This window comes from Perna viridis, chromosome 14, assembly GCF_037379345.1.
Source record: "Perna viridis isolate PV_CMFRI_1.1 ecotype Kerala chromosome 14, ASM3737934v1, whole genome shotgun sequence".
NCBI lineage: Eukaryota > Metazoa > Mollusca > Bivalvia > Mytilida > Mytilidae > Perna > Perna viridis.
This window is the reverse complement of record NC_142458.1, coordinates 24,773,458-24,791,416: the sequence shown is the minus strand read 5'-3', so window position 1 is coordinate 24,791,416 and position 17,959 is coordinate 24,773,458. Positions and strand designations below refer to the sequence as shown.

General features: G+C 32.5%; 1 protein-coding gene across 2 annotated transcripts; it reads left to right on the top strand.

The window, feature by feature from the left end:
• The first annotated feature begins 763 nt into the window (after positions 1-763).
• LOC148598741 (ras-related protein Rab-20-like) lies at positions 764-16,664 on the top strand. Of its 2 annotated transcripts, none has more exons than XM_088560799.1 (5): positions 764-901; positions 6,903-6,996; positions 8,787-8,843; positions 10,690-10,802; positions 13,325-16,664. In XM_088560799.1, exons 1-5 carry the CDS (start codon positions 873-875, stop codon positions 13,680-13,682), a joined length of 651 nt encoding a protein of 216 aa, XP_088416925.1. In that variant the 5' UTR covers positions 764-872; the 3' UTR covers positions 13,683-16,664. The 2 variants fall into 2 exon arrangements, with proteins under 2 accessions (XP_088416925.1, XP_088416926.1); XM_088560800.1 differs by having other exon boundaries at positions 807-901; positions 6,903-7,069.
• Positions 16,665-17,959: the final 1,295 nt, after the last annotated feature.

Below are 17,959 nucleotides of genomic sequence, written 5' to 3'. Positions count from 1 at the left end.
CTTGGAACTTTGACTGGTTTTTTATCTTCTAAGTGAGTTACATTAAACTTCAGTTAATGAGAAGATCTAAGGTATGAACAACTCTTAACTTTTTTGGGGAGTTTGTAATGTTCATGACATAAAAATCACCAACATGCATGATCTCTATACTAGACAGTTTCTCTATTTGAATAGAGTCCCACCGAGTTAATTCTGGATGATTTATTTGTCATAGAAAACAGTTGTCTTTGTATTGGTAATATTCCAACTGAAGAATTAGGAGTCCAATTAATTGTGTTAGGAGTTTCATTGAACACCAAAGGTCAGTCAGAAAATTGAGGTGAAAACCATGAGAACATTGATTCCAAAACAAACAAGGTGTCATGAAAACAATGTACTGCTCAAGTCATGTCAAGCTTGTAAAGAACCTTATACTTCTTTTTCAACCATTTTTGGATATGGAGCCAGTGCAGATCCAGAGATTAAGGACGGTGGAGGTGATAAAACCACATGCTTTAACCTTTTGGTGATCATTGTATGTATTTTATACATGTTATGTATACGATTGTGCAAGCACCACATCTGTTCCTTTTTCTATAAAGGTGTTTTCAATAAAAAAAAAGAAAAAAAATACAAAGCTTGTGATCTACATTCTTTTCACTGGATCCCTAGACATCACAACTGTCTTATCAATTGGATGCATATAGTGTTATTTAATGGAACGCCACTAGAACAACGGAAGTTTCTACTTGGGACGATGGTACAAAGGTACGAGTTATCATACACTTGTACACCCCATGCAATTTACTTCCGGTTTCACTACTGATATGATTCAGGTTGTGTTGATTATGACACGTCTAAATTTAGATTGACATTCACTATTGTTTAGAAAGATGGCAACCCACGAGATTAAAAAGAAAGCGTGAGTTTCTATTTGCCTAATTACTTTACCAAATTTCATCTCAAGGATCTCAAAGAAATTCATGATAACATGAAGTTTCCTTGTAAGTTGTATTCATGCAGTATAAATTCCGTTTCTATGCTTTACATTTGAGACAATGTCCATATGTTTCTGTTCCCACGTCTTGTAATAGTAAGGCTTCAACAGTAGTCCAAATACAATACGCCATCTTTCATCATTGCGAATGACAGATTGAAAAAGAAATCACCGTCAGCAAACATGATTATTTGGAGACAGTGGAATAGATTAATTGATCAGTAGGCTGTTACAATGTTGACAGGAACATGACATGCCTACTCATTTGAGTTTATATGGTCTAAAGTAGATTCAATAAAATCCTGGAAAAATTTTTAAGAAATTTGAAGGTTGGCTCAGTGCTGAACCATAACTTGTGTTAGCCTAATGTAGAACTAATTGATCTAAACACAAAGAAAAAACATGACCACCATACGAGTTACAGTTTCATAGCCATAATTATAAAGAGTGACTATTATTACTGGTCCTCCAGTGCATATACAAAATCATGAAACTTTACACTGACTACCTTTGTATAAAGACAGAATGGGAGAAGAAAAAAAATTACACTTGAATTTTGTACAAAATGCTTAATACTAAATACTTTATTGGCACATAGAGTAATCGAGGGAACCAAGAGTTTAGTGGAAATCAAAAGAATGTAATCACTGGCAAAGACCAGATAGGGAAAACAGTTCCAACTGACACGCTACAAAGAACATAAAATAACCAAACTAATACGCACGAAGCAAATAGAGTCAATGAGGAACCCTGACTCTAGGTAGTCTGGTCCATGCTTCCATAGGGTAAGTGTCCACAGCTTTTGTAGAATCTCATCAAACTCATCAACAATATGGTTATGGCCAATTACAGATATAATTGTTATACATATAAAATGAACATGGTTACCCAATACCAAAGTGAAAGGTTGAGCCTCAATTGATGCTCAATTAAACCTCAATTGAGGCTCAATTAATTGTTGAGATTCAGACTTGAGCATTTAAGCTCAAGTAATTTGCATACTTGAGAAGACTTGAGCAAACTTGAGCTATGGTTGAGCACTGGACTTAGTTTCTGAAGGGCCTTGAGCTACACATGAGGAAAAAGTCTTTACAATTTTTAGAACTTGAGCTGACTTGAGCTATGGACTAAGTTTTTTTAGATAGATTTACACACTTGAGGAGACTTGAGGTTGCTGCAAGTCATAAGACTGATCAGGTGCTTCTGGGAAATAAAGGTCAAATTTGAAATTTTGATAATGTGAGGTTGAGGAAAGATATGCTTACACAGTATATTGATTCATATTTTACTTAAGGGTTTATTAAGCTGTATTCATGCAGGCATGGTTTTTACAAATGGACAGACTTTAATGTAAGATAAGTAGATATATAAATATATACTTGAACTACTTATTTCAGACATTAATATTGATGTAGTTTGGAAAAAAAATTCTATTCCCTGTGGATGCTTAAGATTTTAAATGGATTCAGGCAAGTCTGATCAAATATTTCATAGAACATGTATGCAATTGAGGGTACCAGGTCTATAAAACCCACTTGAGCATACTTGAGGGTGACTTGAGGAAACCATCACTTGAGTCTCAATTATTTTGCATGCAAAATTCTCAAGAGATCTCAATCCAGCTAGGTGGTTTAGATTGATTGAGGTAAGTTAGTTGAGCTTTCATTTACAATATCCGTGTTGGTAAACATTATTCAAATAATATGTTAGTAATTGAAACATCATTTACAATATGTATGTATAACTGTAGTAGACTCTTCATAATATTCAAACAGAGGAAGTATATCTGAGAGCTTTATAGACAATAGACAATGTTATTTGCACAAACACATTTACAATAAATGGTTATGGAATGAATAGTACATTGGAATATACATTACATATAAACTAAATTTATGACCATAGTGCGACAGTGGTGTAAATCTGATTAAAACAGATTAATCTATAGTTTAAACTTTAACGTTATATATTAAAATAATTTCTGTTAAATTAAATTGACAATCGATTCCAACATTCATTCATAAATTTTATAGTTATTTTTAGTATTTCTATAGAACTGCTATTTAATATATGCTATATCTCTTGGTGTGAGGTGAGGTTTTGATGAAGAAATTAAATTATGGTTGTCCAATTTTATATGAATTATGGTTTGATAAAAGAGACATGATATAGTATTTTTGTTATCCATTATGTTTGGTATTTTCTCATTAAAAGTAACTCTTTGGTCTTCAAGAGATTAGCATTTTAGAAATAAATGTTTCTCGTTCTCTATTTCTTTGTAGTTACATGGGGGGTGGGGGGGGGGGTGGGCAGTGTCTTCATTTCTATTTATATTTAAATGTTTTCCTTGTTCATACATCAGTACATGGGCACTTATTCGCATTTTTCACAAAGCAGCTTTATTGTCTCTATTTTAAAAAAAAAAATCAAAATATGGAGGTCTTTTACCAATTTTATAGACACTGTGGAAAAATACTAACTGTTGAGATTAAAATATTTATGCATTTTGAGTTTGTAAACATAGATAGAAAATTCTTTGTCTACTTTGGCTTAGATTAAATTTAATAGAGTAACATTATTCACTATGTATGACAAACCAAGGTTGTTTAGTATTTTGCTTGCTTTCTTTAACCAAGGATTAGTTTCTTTTGAACTACTATATATAACTTTTAGTAAGGCATTGTCAGAACTAGTTATAGTATTTATATTATGTCGTCTCCATACATGGAAGATAAAGATTAAATATCTTTAATTTCTTATTTGTGATGAAATTGTTTTCTATTCAAAGCATCAGAATTTTTTAGTCAAACATATATTTAAAAAAATCCCTAAAAATAATTTTTTTATACTCCACCACAGAAAGTGGCAAGGTTATATGTGATACTGGTACCTTCTGAAAAGTTGTATATCTGTCTGTCTGTTCCCTGGACGGTTTCTAGTTCATCTTTTTTTTTAAACTTGGCACTACAGTTGTTAATTTTCATGATATAAGGATAAGTTAAATTTTCAGCAAAATCAAAAATGTAGTTTTTGAGTTAGTCCATTTTGAAATTTTGCCATCCTCCTTTTTCCACCATTGAGTGGCCTGGTATCATTTGATGGTACATTAATGCCCCGTTTTTACTATGGGGAGGTGCTACATAGTACCTTATATATAAGGGAAAGATTGACTTGACCCTTAAAAAGTGTACATAATAAATGAATGTCATTATTTTACTTTCTATTTGAGAAAAAATTGAATTAGACAAGGTACAACCATTTTGTAATTAGGAATGTCACAAGCTTTAATGCTGGACACATTATTGCGTGTCAGAATTATAGGTAATGGTTATTCTGTGCAGAGACTGAAATGTGCCAAGTTTTCCAGTTATTTGAAGTTGCTTGCCTCAGAAGATTTCTTGATCTACTTGAAGATTAGACTTCGGTGAATTTAAGTGACCAATAACTAATTCCTGCATTCCCACACAGTTCTGAGCATACAAAAAATCATACTACATTGTACCATTTTGAAGTAGAAATTACCAGTCTTGCCTTTAAGTACGAGCTAGGTCAGACGGTCATGAGGTCAAGAAAAATTGCATTTGCTGTGATCATCAACTAAATTTCACATTTTTCACATTATAAATTACCAGAAAAAGTTGGCAGTTAGGGGATGACCATTTGATATTCAAGGAGGGGTATATAATAATGTAATATATTTATATTCATGTATATAAAAGCATCAAACCACAGTGATTTGAAAGGATCAAAACATTTCTTTTACTCTCTCCTTGAAGATCAAAATGTTTTTTTTTAAAGGTATGAGTTTAGATATCTATTTTGGAAGTCTTTAATGCCTTTCCTCCATAACAAATGGTCATCCCCTTACATATTTGTATTCACCTGTCTTGTACTGATGGTGACATTTTTTTTGGATGTTGTTTTATGCCAAACATGACTTTCAAATAATTATGATATGAATTGCTAGCTGCTTTAGTTTAATTCAATCACAGGGGCTTATTCCCACTATCAAATATGCAGCATGACTAGTGTATAAATACAATTAATACAAGTTAGGTTACATATGTGATAGTGGGAGCGAGCCCCTGTGATTCAACGGACATATTATTTTCTAATATATTTTGGTTTTTATTTTGAAATCTATCTATTATGGTAAAAATTTAATGAACATTATAGGTAAGTAGCAGTCGCATATGGCAATCTGTGATTTATTTGTTATTTAAGAAAATAAGCTTATAAATTGTGTTCATATACCGTTACATGTAGATAATTTAATTTTCTTCCATGCTTGATTTCATTTTATATTCAACATAATATTGTTGACAGCTTAGATAATTAAGTACATGTATCTATTACATCTTAAGTTAGTTTCTATTGACAGCATGATATTATACTTTTATATTATCATAGCTTCTGAATCACAATATTGATTGACTGGTTTGAGCTGTCACAATGAAAAGCAAGAAAATAAATCTGGGTGAATGATAATCTATTTGTCAATTTTGCTTATAAATGTAGCATTGACAATAGCAAGGGAATCTTTATTTTCTTGCCACAATATCTATTATTTGTCTACTGAACTGAGAAAGGAATATCAGTTTGCATGGTTTTTGAAGTTAATCTGGGATAAATTCACAGAATAGCAGTACATAAATTTGTAGCTTTATGTCATACAATACATAATGATGGACAAATCAGTGCTCGGGAATATCTAGATATTGTTGTGTGGACTTCCATCTTTTGTCAAAATAATGATTTACTGATATATTTGTGTAATTGATACTGGTTAGTGAAATCAAATCAATTCAGATTGGCCTATCATTTCATGATAAGCATGGGAGTTATGCCACACTCCAACTGCTCACGCATATTCATTATTTTGAATTGTAGAAAGCACGTGCAGTCTGGGGGATATAAAAGAGGATTGATATTAATTTTTGGGTTGGGCTTTTAGATATAATTTTAAGTATTTCACTAGTTATATTTAGTAGTGAATTTATATAATAGCATAACTGATGCTATATGTTAATTGAATACTGTGTACTATGTAGCCACATTTATATTTAGATTTAGTGAATAATAGAATAATATAGAATAACAGAGCTATATCTTGTGTTTACTTTTTTTTTTAAACTGCAAACAATTAATTGGATTTAGATACGTGCAGTACGAATCTAAAATGGTGGAGAACTCAATTCGGTGTTGTAGATTATATTTATACTGATGATACTATACTAAATGCTAAATTAGGATGTACATGTATTATAATTGACTTACTATTACATGCATATGGTGAGGTATAATATTTTGATATATTTCATACAAAAATCTTGATTGGGTAATGGGTGATGAGTTACTTTAGTCTGTTCCCTGCACATCCTTACTTGTCCTGCCCCACTGAACAGTGATTGGTGGATTGTTATATCAGCCCAATGGCAGCGATGTATCGCACGATATATCACACGATATATCACCCTCCTTAGGATATATCACCCTTGATGTCACGATATATCACACTGTTGTATTCAGTATAATGTAACACATACTGCCTGTAGTAGAGGGTCTTACGCATCGTATCAAACTCTGTAAATATATCACCCTCAACTTCGTCTCATGTGATACCACAGCGTAACACCTTCTGTGTATAATGTTCAGTTTAGGTCTGAAGCTATCATGTCAGTAGCTGTCCTGTGTTTATTGTTTAATGGATTTGTTTCTAAATTCACATTGTACTCAGACCTCTTTTGAATTGAGTGTTATTGTGTGTTATTGAGTACTTTTAGCATATAATCACCTTGCCAGTGAATAAAAAAAAAGTTGTAGTAACCCAAACTGTTAACATATATGTGTTGTATATTTATAGTTTTGATTAACTGTAATTAATTGCCTAAGATTTAAAGCATAGATGTGTATGTTTTATTTCCAGAGATTTGAAGGTAATTATCCTAGGAGAGTATAGTGTTGGGAAGACCTGCTTCGTCAACAGATACATTGAAGGAAAATTCAACAAAACTGAACCAGTATGTTTACAGCCCATACAATAATAATGCTTGGGAAGAGTTTGTCTTTACAGCACATACAATGAGGATGTTCGTGGGTACCAATTTTTGTGGTTTATCTGTTCATAGATTATTAAATTCGAGGATTTGAAAACTCAACCATACAAACTAATGGGAAATATCCTTTTCATTTGGAACCAAATTTCTTGATTTACTAAACCCATGAAAGCAGGAAAATTGGTACTCCATGAATGATAATACTTTGACAGTAATTAGTTTAATTTTAGCTTATTGTGAGCACGATTATTACCAAAACAATAGGTGATTTTTCTGATAGAAAATTTGAATCTTTTCATCAGTTGTTCTGTTAACTACTGAAGAAGTTCATCAGGTGTTTGTCTTTTAACCAAAGTATAAACTGAACATTATCATTGTAATTAGGGAATTTTATAGTGCTAGAACTGCTCGGTACTACTATTATTGCGATCAATCATCAATTAGTAGTTACAGATCAATCATGGATCTGTCAGTCAGTTATTGGTAAAACTGATGACTGCTTGTTTTTTTTTTTTTGTACATCACATGAATCCTGATTAATTCAACAGTTTAGTGTACAATACACAAAAATTCTGTACAGGTCTGTATTGTACTAGAAACCCATATTGATTGAGACACATATATATGTAGGGAGTCCAATATGGGTTTTCAGTACAATTGAATTAGTACAATATTTTCTGTGTTGTATACTTAACAGCATAATAATCTGTCATACAGTTATCATTGTAAACAAAAGAGAACTAATTGTTCTAACATAGGAACAGTTGTTGATGATGACACACCAATGGCCATTTTCAAAATTCATAATTTTTTGGATTGTAAAGAACTGATGTAACATCCGATAGGAAACTGATTGGGTTGTTCGATATGGGGCGTTCCAGTATTGTCACGTAACCTCAGTAAAAGTTTTTCATTGGCTTATTAATATAGCTGTATAATAAAATGTTTTACAGATTGATATATTTTGTTTTAAGGATATAAGCTTTAAAACAAGTATATTATATTATATTTATATTTAAGGAGGTAAACCTAAGGTAAGGGACATGAAATCAGTGATATGTTTGCATCATACACAATTTCAACTAAGCCTTTCAAGCTTTCATTTGAAGCAGAATAAAATGAATCCAAGTTAATTAGATGCTTATATAAGATTGATGTAAAATGCTGAATACAAACGTTCCAGTGATTTTTAAGAGTTGTTTCCCATACCCTAGGTCTACCTCTTTAAGCTTGTGTAAATGAAATACAAAATTGGAACTTAATTCAAACACTTTATATCTGATTCCGCTGTAGAGGATGAGGGCTTTTACCTTATTATTAATGTTTGATGGGTCTTTTTTAATTTGAATATTGGTCCTAGCTTAATGATTGAATGGTGTGACACAGGTCCAGACATGTTTGGGTTTTGTTTCATTTGAAACTTGGTACAAGACTTTTCTTTAAAGATCAAATGGTGCTGCTAAAGGTCCTAATGTAATTTTTTGGGGATTCTAATTTAAAAAATATAACCTGATGGAAGCATAGAACATGGTTATAGCATGTGTAGTTATCTACACATTTTTAGGCTAGTCAGCACCCCCACCTTTTTTAGGAATTTTTTTTTATCAACAACTGCATGTAAAAGTACTTAAATAATTTTCTAATTTTAAACTGTTTGGAAAGTTTATCTGGATTATAGAAATACCATTTAACACTGGATGCTACGTGAGATATTGTAAATGCCCAACATTAAATGTATGTGTTTTTTTTCCTAGACTATTGGAGCTGCCTTCTTTTTAAAGCAATGGGGACCATATAATGTTGCTGTATGGGTAAGTAACAATACAGCCAGTAAAATGGTTCACTTCAGGAGAGATTTACAACTTTCTATTGTTTTAAAGATATTTAAAAATTTGTCTCGTAGAAACCTTAAACATCCTTGTCAATTTTTCGGTGAACTACCTAAGACATTTCATCATGTTATGGTCATTCAATCCAGGACTGTATTATTCATTTTAATTAATTGAAATAGATACTATTGACCAATAAACATTTTCTGAGTATAACCATTGACAAGTTTTTGGAATAATTCAATTTGATTTGTATAAAGCTTTCTGATTGGTTTTCTTTGAGCAAACTAGGTCATTGTGGTACGATGACATTATTAACATCAATTAGTCAGCACTCTGTGATTCAAATAATCACAAAGGAATGTTTAATTTTTGAACATATATACTCAACCAGGATTGGGCCAGTCACATTTTTTATAAACACCAAACAAACGTTGCACATCAGAATGTCTATCGACCGTCTTAACTTGGTTTATAAGTGTTAACCGCAGCAAGTCCGGTTATTCCGTATAACTTGTTCAAAAATTAAAAAAATTCCTTAATAGGATGTGTGGCAATTAACAGGCAAATTTACTGCTGTTCATTTTTGCCTTTTTTGTTTACTGGTGAAAACCAGTTCGTTTATAATTAAAATAAGGATACCTTCAGTGAAATGGAAATTGTTGGATTTTCTACCAAATAGAAAGGGATATATAAATATACAAGTAAATCTCATGTTGTCTTTCAATAAAGTAGATTTACTCAATACTAGTTGCCTGTTGCCATGTACTTTTATAGATAAAGGACAACTTGACGTCAAATAAACTCTGGTTGAAACAAAAATAATGATTAAATCCATTTAATGCTTGAACTGGTTTCAAGTATAGAATATATACTTCCATAAATATTGCCATCATATAAGGGAAAAGATAATATGTACTTGGATGAATGCATGTTTCAGAGTAATTGTTTTGATTGGAGGCATTTTCAAAACACTTGCCTCTAAACATTTAATTTTTAAGTTCAATTAGATCATTCAAAAATGTGCATTATATGAATAAAGTGGAAAGGAAAAGTATATTTTCATCGTAAAATTTACAAGATAAGAGTTTCATTATTTTGTCTGTAGAGAAAGGAATGTGTTTCACAAGTGACACAAGTAAATTAGCTCAGGTTTTAATACTTTTAAAAAATTGCTGTCCTTGTTCACTAGAACCATACCTCTACAATGTAAGAGATTAGAATCCTGTTACTGCATACTTTAACCTGTAACAATGGCATTGTTTGATAAAGTTGGTATAGACGATATACAAAATTTTGATGTATATCATCAATTTATTCTTTTCTTCACTTCTGGTAAAGACAATTTGGGGTAAAATGCCAGTTCACTTAGTGAAGAACAAGTGAGAAATTCATGCGGGAAATCATTGTTGATTGATTTTAAGTAGAAAATCAATTTCAAAAGCCAAACAATGCTCTTGCATTCTAGAAATAGAAAATTAGCGTCGATTATGATCTTTTTGGAAGGCCAACTATGTTTTAGACAAAAGTTTTGTTTATAGAGTGTGTTTATTTTTTAACCAGTTTTTGTCCAGTAGGTCTGTATAATTCGGGAATTATTCTGGATTTCCCAATTTGAAATATTGTTTATTCACATTTGACATGTAGCTTGCAAGATAGCTTTTAGAATTGCTGGAGTAACTAGATCCCCAAACTCTGACATCTTCATTGAAAACTATGTTACTATGTATTCCAAAACTTGTATATTTAAAACAATTTTGTCATACTATACAGTAAGATGCCTTTTACTATACTTTTCATGTAAAGTCATTGTTTTTATTTATTATAGGATACTGCAGGAGATGAAAGATTTTCAGGGCTGTCTTCATTCTATTGCAGAAATGCTGGGGCTGCCATATTAGCTTTTGACCTTAGTTTAGATAGCACTTTTGAAACTCTAAAGTAAGTTCAGTTTGTAGCCATTAAATTATTTTGGAAATGAATGAATGACTGTTTTATTTCATTGGACTATATAAGTTTAAAAAGGAGTAAAGCTAACAAAAAATATCAAGACCTTCTCTAATCTCTACTGAAGGTGCCCCATTACCCATTATTACTTTTTTGTTAGATTGGTTGATTGATTATTGTTTAACATCCCATGGCAGATATTTCATGCATTTCAGGATAAGGACAATTGACCTATCAAATACACTAAGCCATTTTTATACGGCCGTCTAAGACTATTGTCTGTCCGTCTGTAGTCAACAATCGGACAATAACTTAAAAACACTTTAACCAACTTTTATGAAACTTTGGTGAATTGTTCATATCTATTGAGATAAGCGCCTTTCTGATTTGTATAAATGTCAAATTTTACGTTTCCGTGTTATAAAGTTTTACTCTTTAAGGAAAGGCGGAAACGGCCAAGTAAATTTATTCGTTGCCAAATCGTTGAAGAATTTTTTTTTTATAACAGTGTGAAATTGAGGATGTAAATTTGTTAAGGACTTAAGGAGTTAAGTATAAGGACAAGTTAAAAGGGCAACAGGCCTATCATGCGCTTAAAGCACAGCTCTTTATTGTGCTAGCTCACAGAAGCAATAGCCTGCATGTAGGCATGCCAATCCACTTGGACACATTATACTGACATTATACTGACTCCAGGCCGACCAGTTGTCACTCTGTTCACTTGTATAACTACATACTTGGTGGTGAAGCATTGACTACCAATTTTAAAGTCTTTCAGGTGACTCAGAGGGGGATGGAAATTCAAGACCCAAGCCCATTACCTTGAGACCACCAAGGCAGTTCTTTGTTCAAAGAATAAGAAAAGAAAACGCCTTCCTCTGAATTTTTTCTAGCTGTTTCCAATAAAAGAAACCACTGTAATTTTTTTTGGTTGTAGAGAGATAAAAAGAAGACTTGTGCTTTCTACCTAGCCTTAATTAAGAATTGTGCTTCCTGCCTGGCCATGATTACTCATGCAGGAACCTAGAAATTGATTTGAATGGCCTTAGTTAATTTTATATCTAGGTCCTTCAATTGTACTTTGTTTGAAAACTCATGACTCATGAAAGTTAATGAAATAAAGGCCAACTATAGTTAATGCAAAGTCATAATTTTGGAAAGTAAAGTGCTAAGGCCAAGCAAACAGTTAAGGCATAAAAAAAACAAATACACAATTTAATTTTACAGCTTAACAAAATTGAACTTACCGGTAATTTGTCAGTCAATGCCAGTGCCTCACAACATACACTAATATTTATGTGAATGTGATGAAAAATTTCTTATTTTTAGAAATTTTGTCAAACCCTTAAAGCTAGGAATAAAACGAATATTAGCTAGCTCACCTGAACCAAAGGTCCACACGAGCTTATGCCATTACTTTGCGTCTGTTCTCCATCGTCAGTAAACTTTTCAAATTTTGCTCAACTATATGAAAACCCCATGACCATTTTTAATTAAACTTAGCAGAAATGATGTATGAAAAACATTCTACAAAATGTGTATATTTGTTCCATATGATTGAACAAATGGCCGTCAGTGGCTATCTAAGCTTCTGATTGGCCCATTATTCAAGAAAGTAAAGGTGCCAATGGTTTGAGAATTTTTGATAGTGTTGATGACTGCAGTGCCTTCTATCAATGATCTTCTTTTTGTTATGCTCAGCTGGCTCATTATGTGGCAGGAATGATGTAAATATAGGAACAACTTTAAATTTTGACAATTGTTTGGTTTACATAATCAAATGATACGACCATATGATTTCATATTCTTCAGGTTAGTGATTCAGGTTTTTTAGAGTCTCAACTATTGTAGAAATACTTTGGCTCGTGAGAATTAGCATTGGTAATTTATTATTTGAAATTTTCAATAAAAATTAGCAAATATCAATGAAAAATAATTAAAAGATCTGATAAGGTCCTATAGACCAAGACTCAATAAGATGAATTTTAGGTGTAAGTGTTTGTAAGAATCAGGCAAAATGGGAAAAATCAGAAACATGCATGTCAAAACTCCACTGATCTGAGAATGTAATATCACTCAAGGATACTTTCTCTATTTGAAAAAAAGACATAATTTGACCTCTGCATTACTAGCTTTCAATAGAATGTTAGAAAAATGAGCTTTTCTACAGAGTTATCTGCACTTGAAATGTTCATTTTTAGTGCATTTCAATGAAATTGTAACTCAATGGTCCAGCATAATAATGAAAATCTTGTCATTTTTCCTTGATTCTGATGTTGAAATAGTCAAATGAAACTGTCAAAATGGTGGGTTTTTTCGTACCATGTTTCACTCACTGGCTGATTCTTACAGATACTGATGAAACTAGGTTACAATGGAAAAAAAGCTTCTATCAATTTTGGGTAATGTATTTTGACAGGGATCGATTTTCCCATTTTTATCACTTATGCGGATTTTTTTCTACTTGCTAAAATAAATTTTCACTTGCTAAATTTTTTTTAAAATTGATGTTGTAGGTCTAGATTTGTGCCTTTAGTTGAATCAGCTACAGAAGATGGTTGTTTTAAAGTTATCGTTGGGACCAAATTGGATCTGCTTGATAATGAGAGAAGGAGAGTAATGGTGGAGGAGGCGAAACAGTATTCAAGGGAGATAAACTCACATGTAGACTATAACAAACTAAAGCATGACCCATATTTTGAGACATCAAGTCTAAAAGACGTCAATGTAGCTGAAGTATTTGAATATATATTTGACTACTGCTTGCCATTGTCAGATGTTGAAAGGATTAAGATGAAAAACCGTAATCGAGGCACGGTTAGTCTTACAGAAAGTACTGCCATGAGTACAGAGAAGAAACGCGGGTGTTGTTGAATTACTCTGTTTTGTGCAATATTAATATTTACATATATGTTTTTATGAATTATAGCACAGGTTTTTAGGGAACCAGAGTCAATGTAGCACTCTCCTGCATATGATTACTTTTAAACCCCTACAAACTAAGTTTGTGTGGCAATAACCGGTAGTGTTCATACTTTCTGCTCTGAGTAAAAGCAAAATATCATTGATTAAAATGAAAAATATTCATATTTCAGGGACAAAGAGAACTTTAGAAATAAGTTTAACCTAATGTGTCTTTGTGCACAGAACAAGTTAATTTTTGTTTGACACTTCCAAAGGGAGATAATTTAATCCATATGTTATGTATAAGGTAATGAGTTCGTTTTTGTGAACTATTTGATATATTTAAATGAAACATTATAAGTATCATCAGTAGTGATTTGTGAAGGTGTTGCCAAATATTTTGCTCAAAACACTATTGTTTTTAGTAATCTGCCCCACTAAGTTAAGGGTCCGTGATTGAATAGCATTTATTTGTCTGAAAATATTATTATTTATACTACATCTTTGTAAAATGTACCAAATGAAATAGTTTTGGAAGTATTGTAACCAGGAGCTTTCATTTCTTCTTTTTTTTGATAACTGAGCATTTCATTTAATTATTGGCAAACATAGCAGGGCTTTCATTATCTTTTCAGTGAACAGGCTTAATAGAGAAAATGGACCATCTACACCTTCAAAATGTATCAATGGGGAATGGGGCCCATTGTGATTTTGAACCATCCATTTCCACTTTTTGAACTGTCTACATTTTGACATTAGCTGGTTCTTAATGAAACCTCTGTCATAGATGACCTTCACACTCACTTCTATTTCAGAGAAGTTCTTCATTTATATCAAAGGCAACTGGGGTCAACATGCCTAAAATTAGAGACACTGAAATGGGGATCCTAGAAAAGAAACTTGAATTGATACTTTATTATGGAAGTTTTTTTTTTATATTTTTAAGTACAGAGACATCTTTCAACTAATACTTCCAATCCAAAAATCCATAGTTTGTTTAGTATAAAGCCTAAGTTCCACCAGACTTGATGTAGCCATAAACAAGTTTCCACCAGACTTGTTGTAAATGGAGACTATTAAAATCACACTACTGGTAAAAGAGACTTTTTTTTAAACTGAGAAAGAACACCTAGCCATATAAAGAGTTGTAAATTTAAAAACTATTGTTAGTTTGGACTTATCAGCATGTTTTTTTTAATTGTCCTGTCAGAACATTGATACATTTACACTAATACATTTTTGTGAAACTACATTTGTACTTAGGTTTTCCTAGATGAAGGTGATGTTTTTGGATTTAAAAAAAACCTAACCAACAAATAGTGTTGTTTCAGTGTCAAGAATGTTAAAGCCTGTATTATTGACAAATTTGTGTTGAAGTGTGTTTATTGTATATTAGCATTGCATTTGTCTACATGTCCAGTCTCTCAATTGAATTTGACATGTAGACCATAGCTTGTTAGAACTGGAAGGTAGGAAGAAGTTGACATATTAGCAAAACCTTGTTGGAACTTGAGATAGGGAGAACTTGACATGTAGACAATAGCTTGCCTGAATCTGGTGTTATATTGTGTTGGGGTGTAGGTTATTCTAATGAAACATTAGAATGTCTTTTTTAAACAAGATAGGTTTGAAATTTTACAGGATACCAATTCAACGGTTGACAAATTCAAATTTTAATATAACCACATAACATTTGTGGTCGTACATGTGGTCGTACACTGGTATGATGCTGTTGTTGTTTTTAGCCTCATCATCCAATTGGGTCGAGGCAATTTTATGGATCTCTTTGAAATTGTACTAAAAGGTGTCATACAAGGAAGGATGGGATTAATTTTTCGGAGGTTGTGCTGTGAGACTTAAGCTGTTTAGGAATAAGGGACAGAAAAAGGGCCTAAAAAACAACATTTTCATGATTTCCAGACAACAACTAGACTACAAGTGATTGGATTTCTTTGAGATTGTAGCTCAAGGGGCCAGACAGCCAAAGACAGGCAAGGATAGATTTAAGGGATTGTGACTATATCATTTATGGATAAACGTGCAAAAAGGGACCACTATGAAAGACCTATCCTGTGTCAAATAGTTATCACTATCAAAATTCAGAGCTGTATCAAGCTTGAATTGTTTGTACTTTATTGCCCTTACTGTTCCGGGCTCGACACCTGCCTTCATATGAAGCTGCGCTGTGCGGAACATATTATGACTTCTGTACCGATGGTACATCCAAGTTGTATTAGTATGACAATAATTGATCTGTATTTGAGAACATGTTTTCATCATTTTGGTGCTAATAGCTGTATTAAGTTAACTTTGGTTCTGCGAATCAAAATATATGTACACTTAAATTTCCTTCTTCATTTAGTTTAGACCAGAACCGCACAGAAGAGGGATCTGTATTATAGTGGCAATTTTCTTGTACCGGGTCAGTGGCAAGGCTTTGCACATTTTGTGTTAGTGTATCAAGCTGAGTGGCGTAGGGAAACAATGCAACATATGTTTTTCATGTTTGTTAAGACATCTTTTATATGTTTAGGACCACCATGAGAAACATTTGTTTCCGAATGTTTGATTTAAAAATTATATGGTATTTATATGTTTTCAATAAGGTTTCATTTATGATAGTTGTACATGTACGGTTTCTAAAGATTTTGCGAAATATGTGATTTCGTGTACTTTGAAAAGCAAAAAAAAAAAAAAATCACAATTTTGCCATACTGGTCCAAAACATATGTTGCATTTTTTCCTGTGTACGGTTAATACTGGACGAGCTGTTAAGTTTACACACCTTTTGAATTGTAAGTCGTATGAAATTGTTGCTGCATAGTTGTATATTTTGGTGCTAGAACATGTTGATATGTGATAACAGTGATAAAAAATGTGATGTAAACAAAGATATTTTCATAAGCTCGCCTGAACCAAAATAAATGGTGAACTTTTCACCGGGATGAAAAATGTCAGTTCAAGGCCACCCATTCGTCTTCAATGTATGACAAGCCGTTGCGGAATTTATTCCCCATTTATTGATATCAATAAATATTTAATAACATGTTAATAAATATTTAATAACATGTGCATAAATCATGTATTAATATCAATAAAAAGAACGAATTATTAACATGTTATTAGTATAGATGCAATTAATTTGGCTGACATCCTCCATCACGAAAACGTTACCAACAAATTTCCCCCATATTTCAAAGACAAATCCATACAAATTATTTCATATTCCTATACTTCACCCATCGCATCCAAAATTTTCAATTATAAAAGGCTATTGCAGAACCTCGAGATTGAGAACTTCAAGGCTAAACCACCTGACTGTTCTTGCAAAACCTCTCCATTCAAATATGGTCCTTCTGGTCACGTCGTTACGGGAGATTTAACCATTATCGAAAACGGATCTCTGCGTAATATCCTCTCTAAAGGTCCCAAGTAGCGTGATTTACGCTCCATAAATTGGAATTATAACTTTAAAGTTCTTATGGATGCCGTCGAGGACTATGCAAGAAAATGGATAAAACGAGAACAAGAAGACATTGATTCTCTGTCACAGTGGTTAAAGGCCGTGAGGTCTTTAATTTTGAAACGAATGAAAGTTTTAAGTGGGTCAATGAGTGCCAAGGCTACATCAGTTTTCAAAGACCCCGATGTAGCAAAAACATTATCTACTATACATGGCAAATATGTTGTCGTACCAGCGGACAAAGCCCAAAACAACATTGTTTTTGTCTGCAAAACGTTTTATATCCAATGTTTATGATCAGATGTAGACGTAGAAAATAATAGCAGTGATAAGACCTATGCTGCTACCACTCTCTCCAAAGAAGAGATCGTGGAAAACCATAAATCTGTGCTATCCTTTTATGGTCCCTCTACCAAGGACGATGATTATGATTTACCGTCTATGTACTGGATTCCTAAACTTCACAAGAATCCTTACAAACAACGTTTCATAGCTGGATCTGCAAAATGTACCACCAAACCTCTTTCAAAACCTTTAACTTCTATACTCCCAACTGTCAAAGAGGGTCTACAGTCCTACCACAACACTTGTTACTCCCGTAGTGGTATTAATTCAATGTGGATCCTGAAAAATTCGAAAGATCTTTTGGAGACAATCAGTTCAAGACTATTATATGAATATAATAGCATTAAAACATATGATTTTTCAACACTGTATACTTCTATTCCCCATACTCAGTTAAAATCACGACTTATAAACATTATACATCGTTGTTTTTCCAAAA

Excerpts from the sequence above, each read along its gene's own strand:
- LOC148598741 (XM_088560799.1), top strand. The coding sequence starts at position 873 with ATGGCAACCCACGAGATTAAAAAGAAAGC. Across the intron at positions 902-6,902 it reads CACGAGATTAAAAAGAAAGC|AGATTTGAAGGTAATTATCC; the intron begins GTGAGTTTCTAT and ends TTTTATTTCCAG. Across the intron at positions 10,803-13,324 it reads AGCACTTTTGAAACTCTAAA|GTCTAGATTTGTGCCTTTAG; the intron begins GTAAGTTCAGTT and ends TTGATGTTGTAG.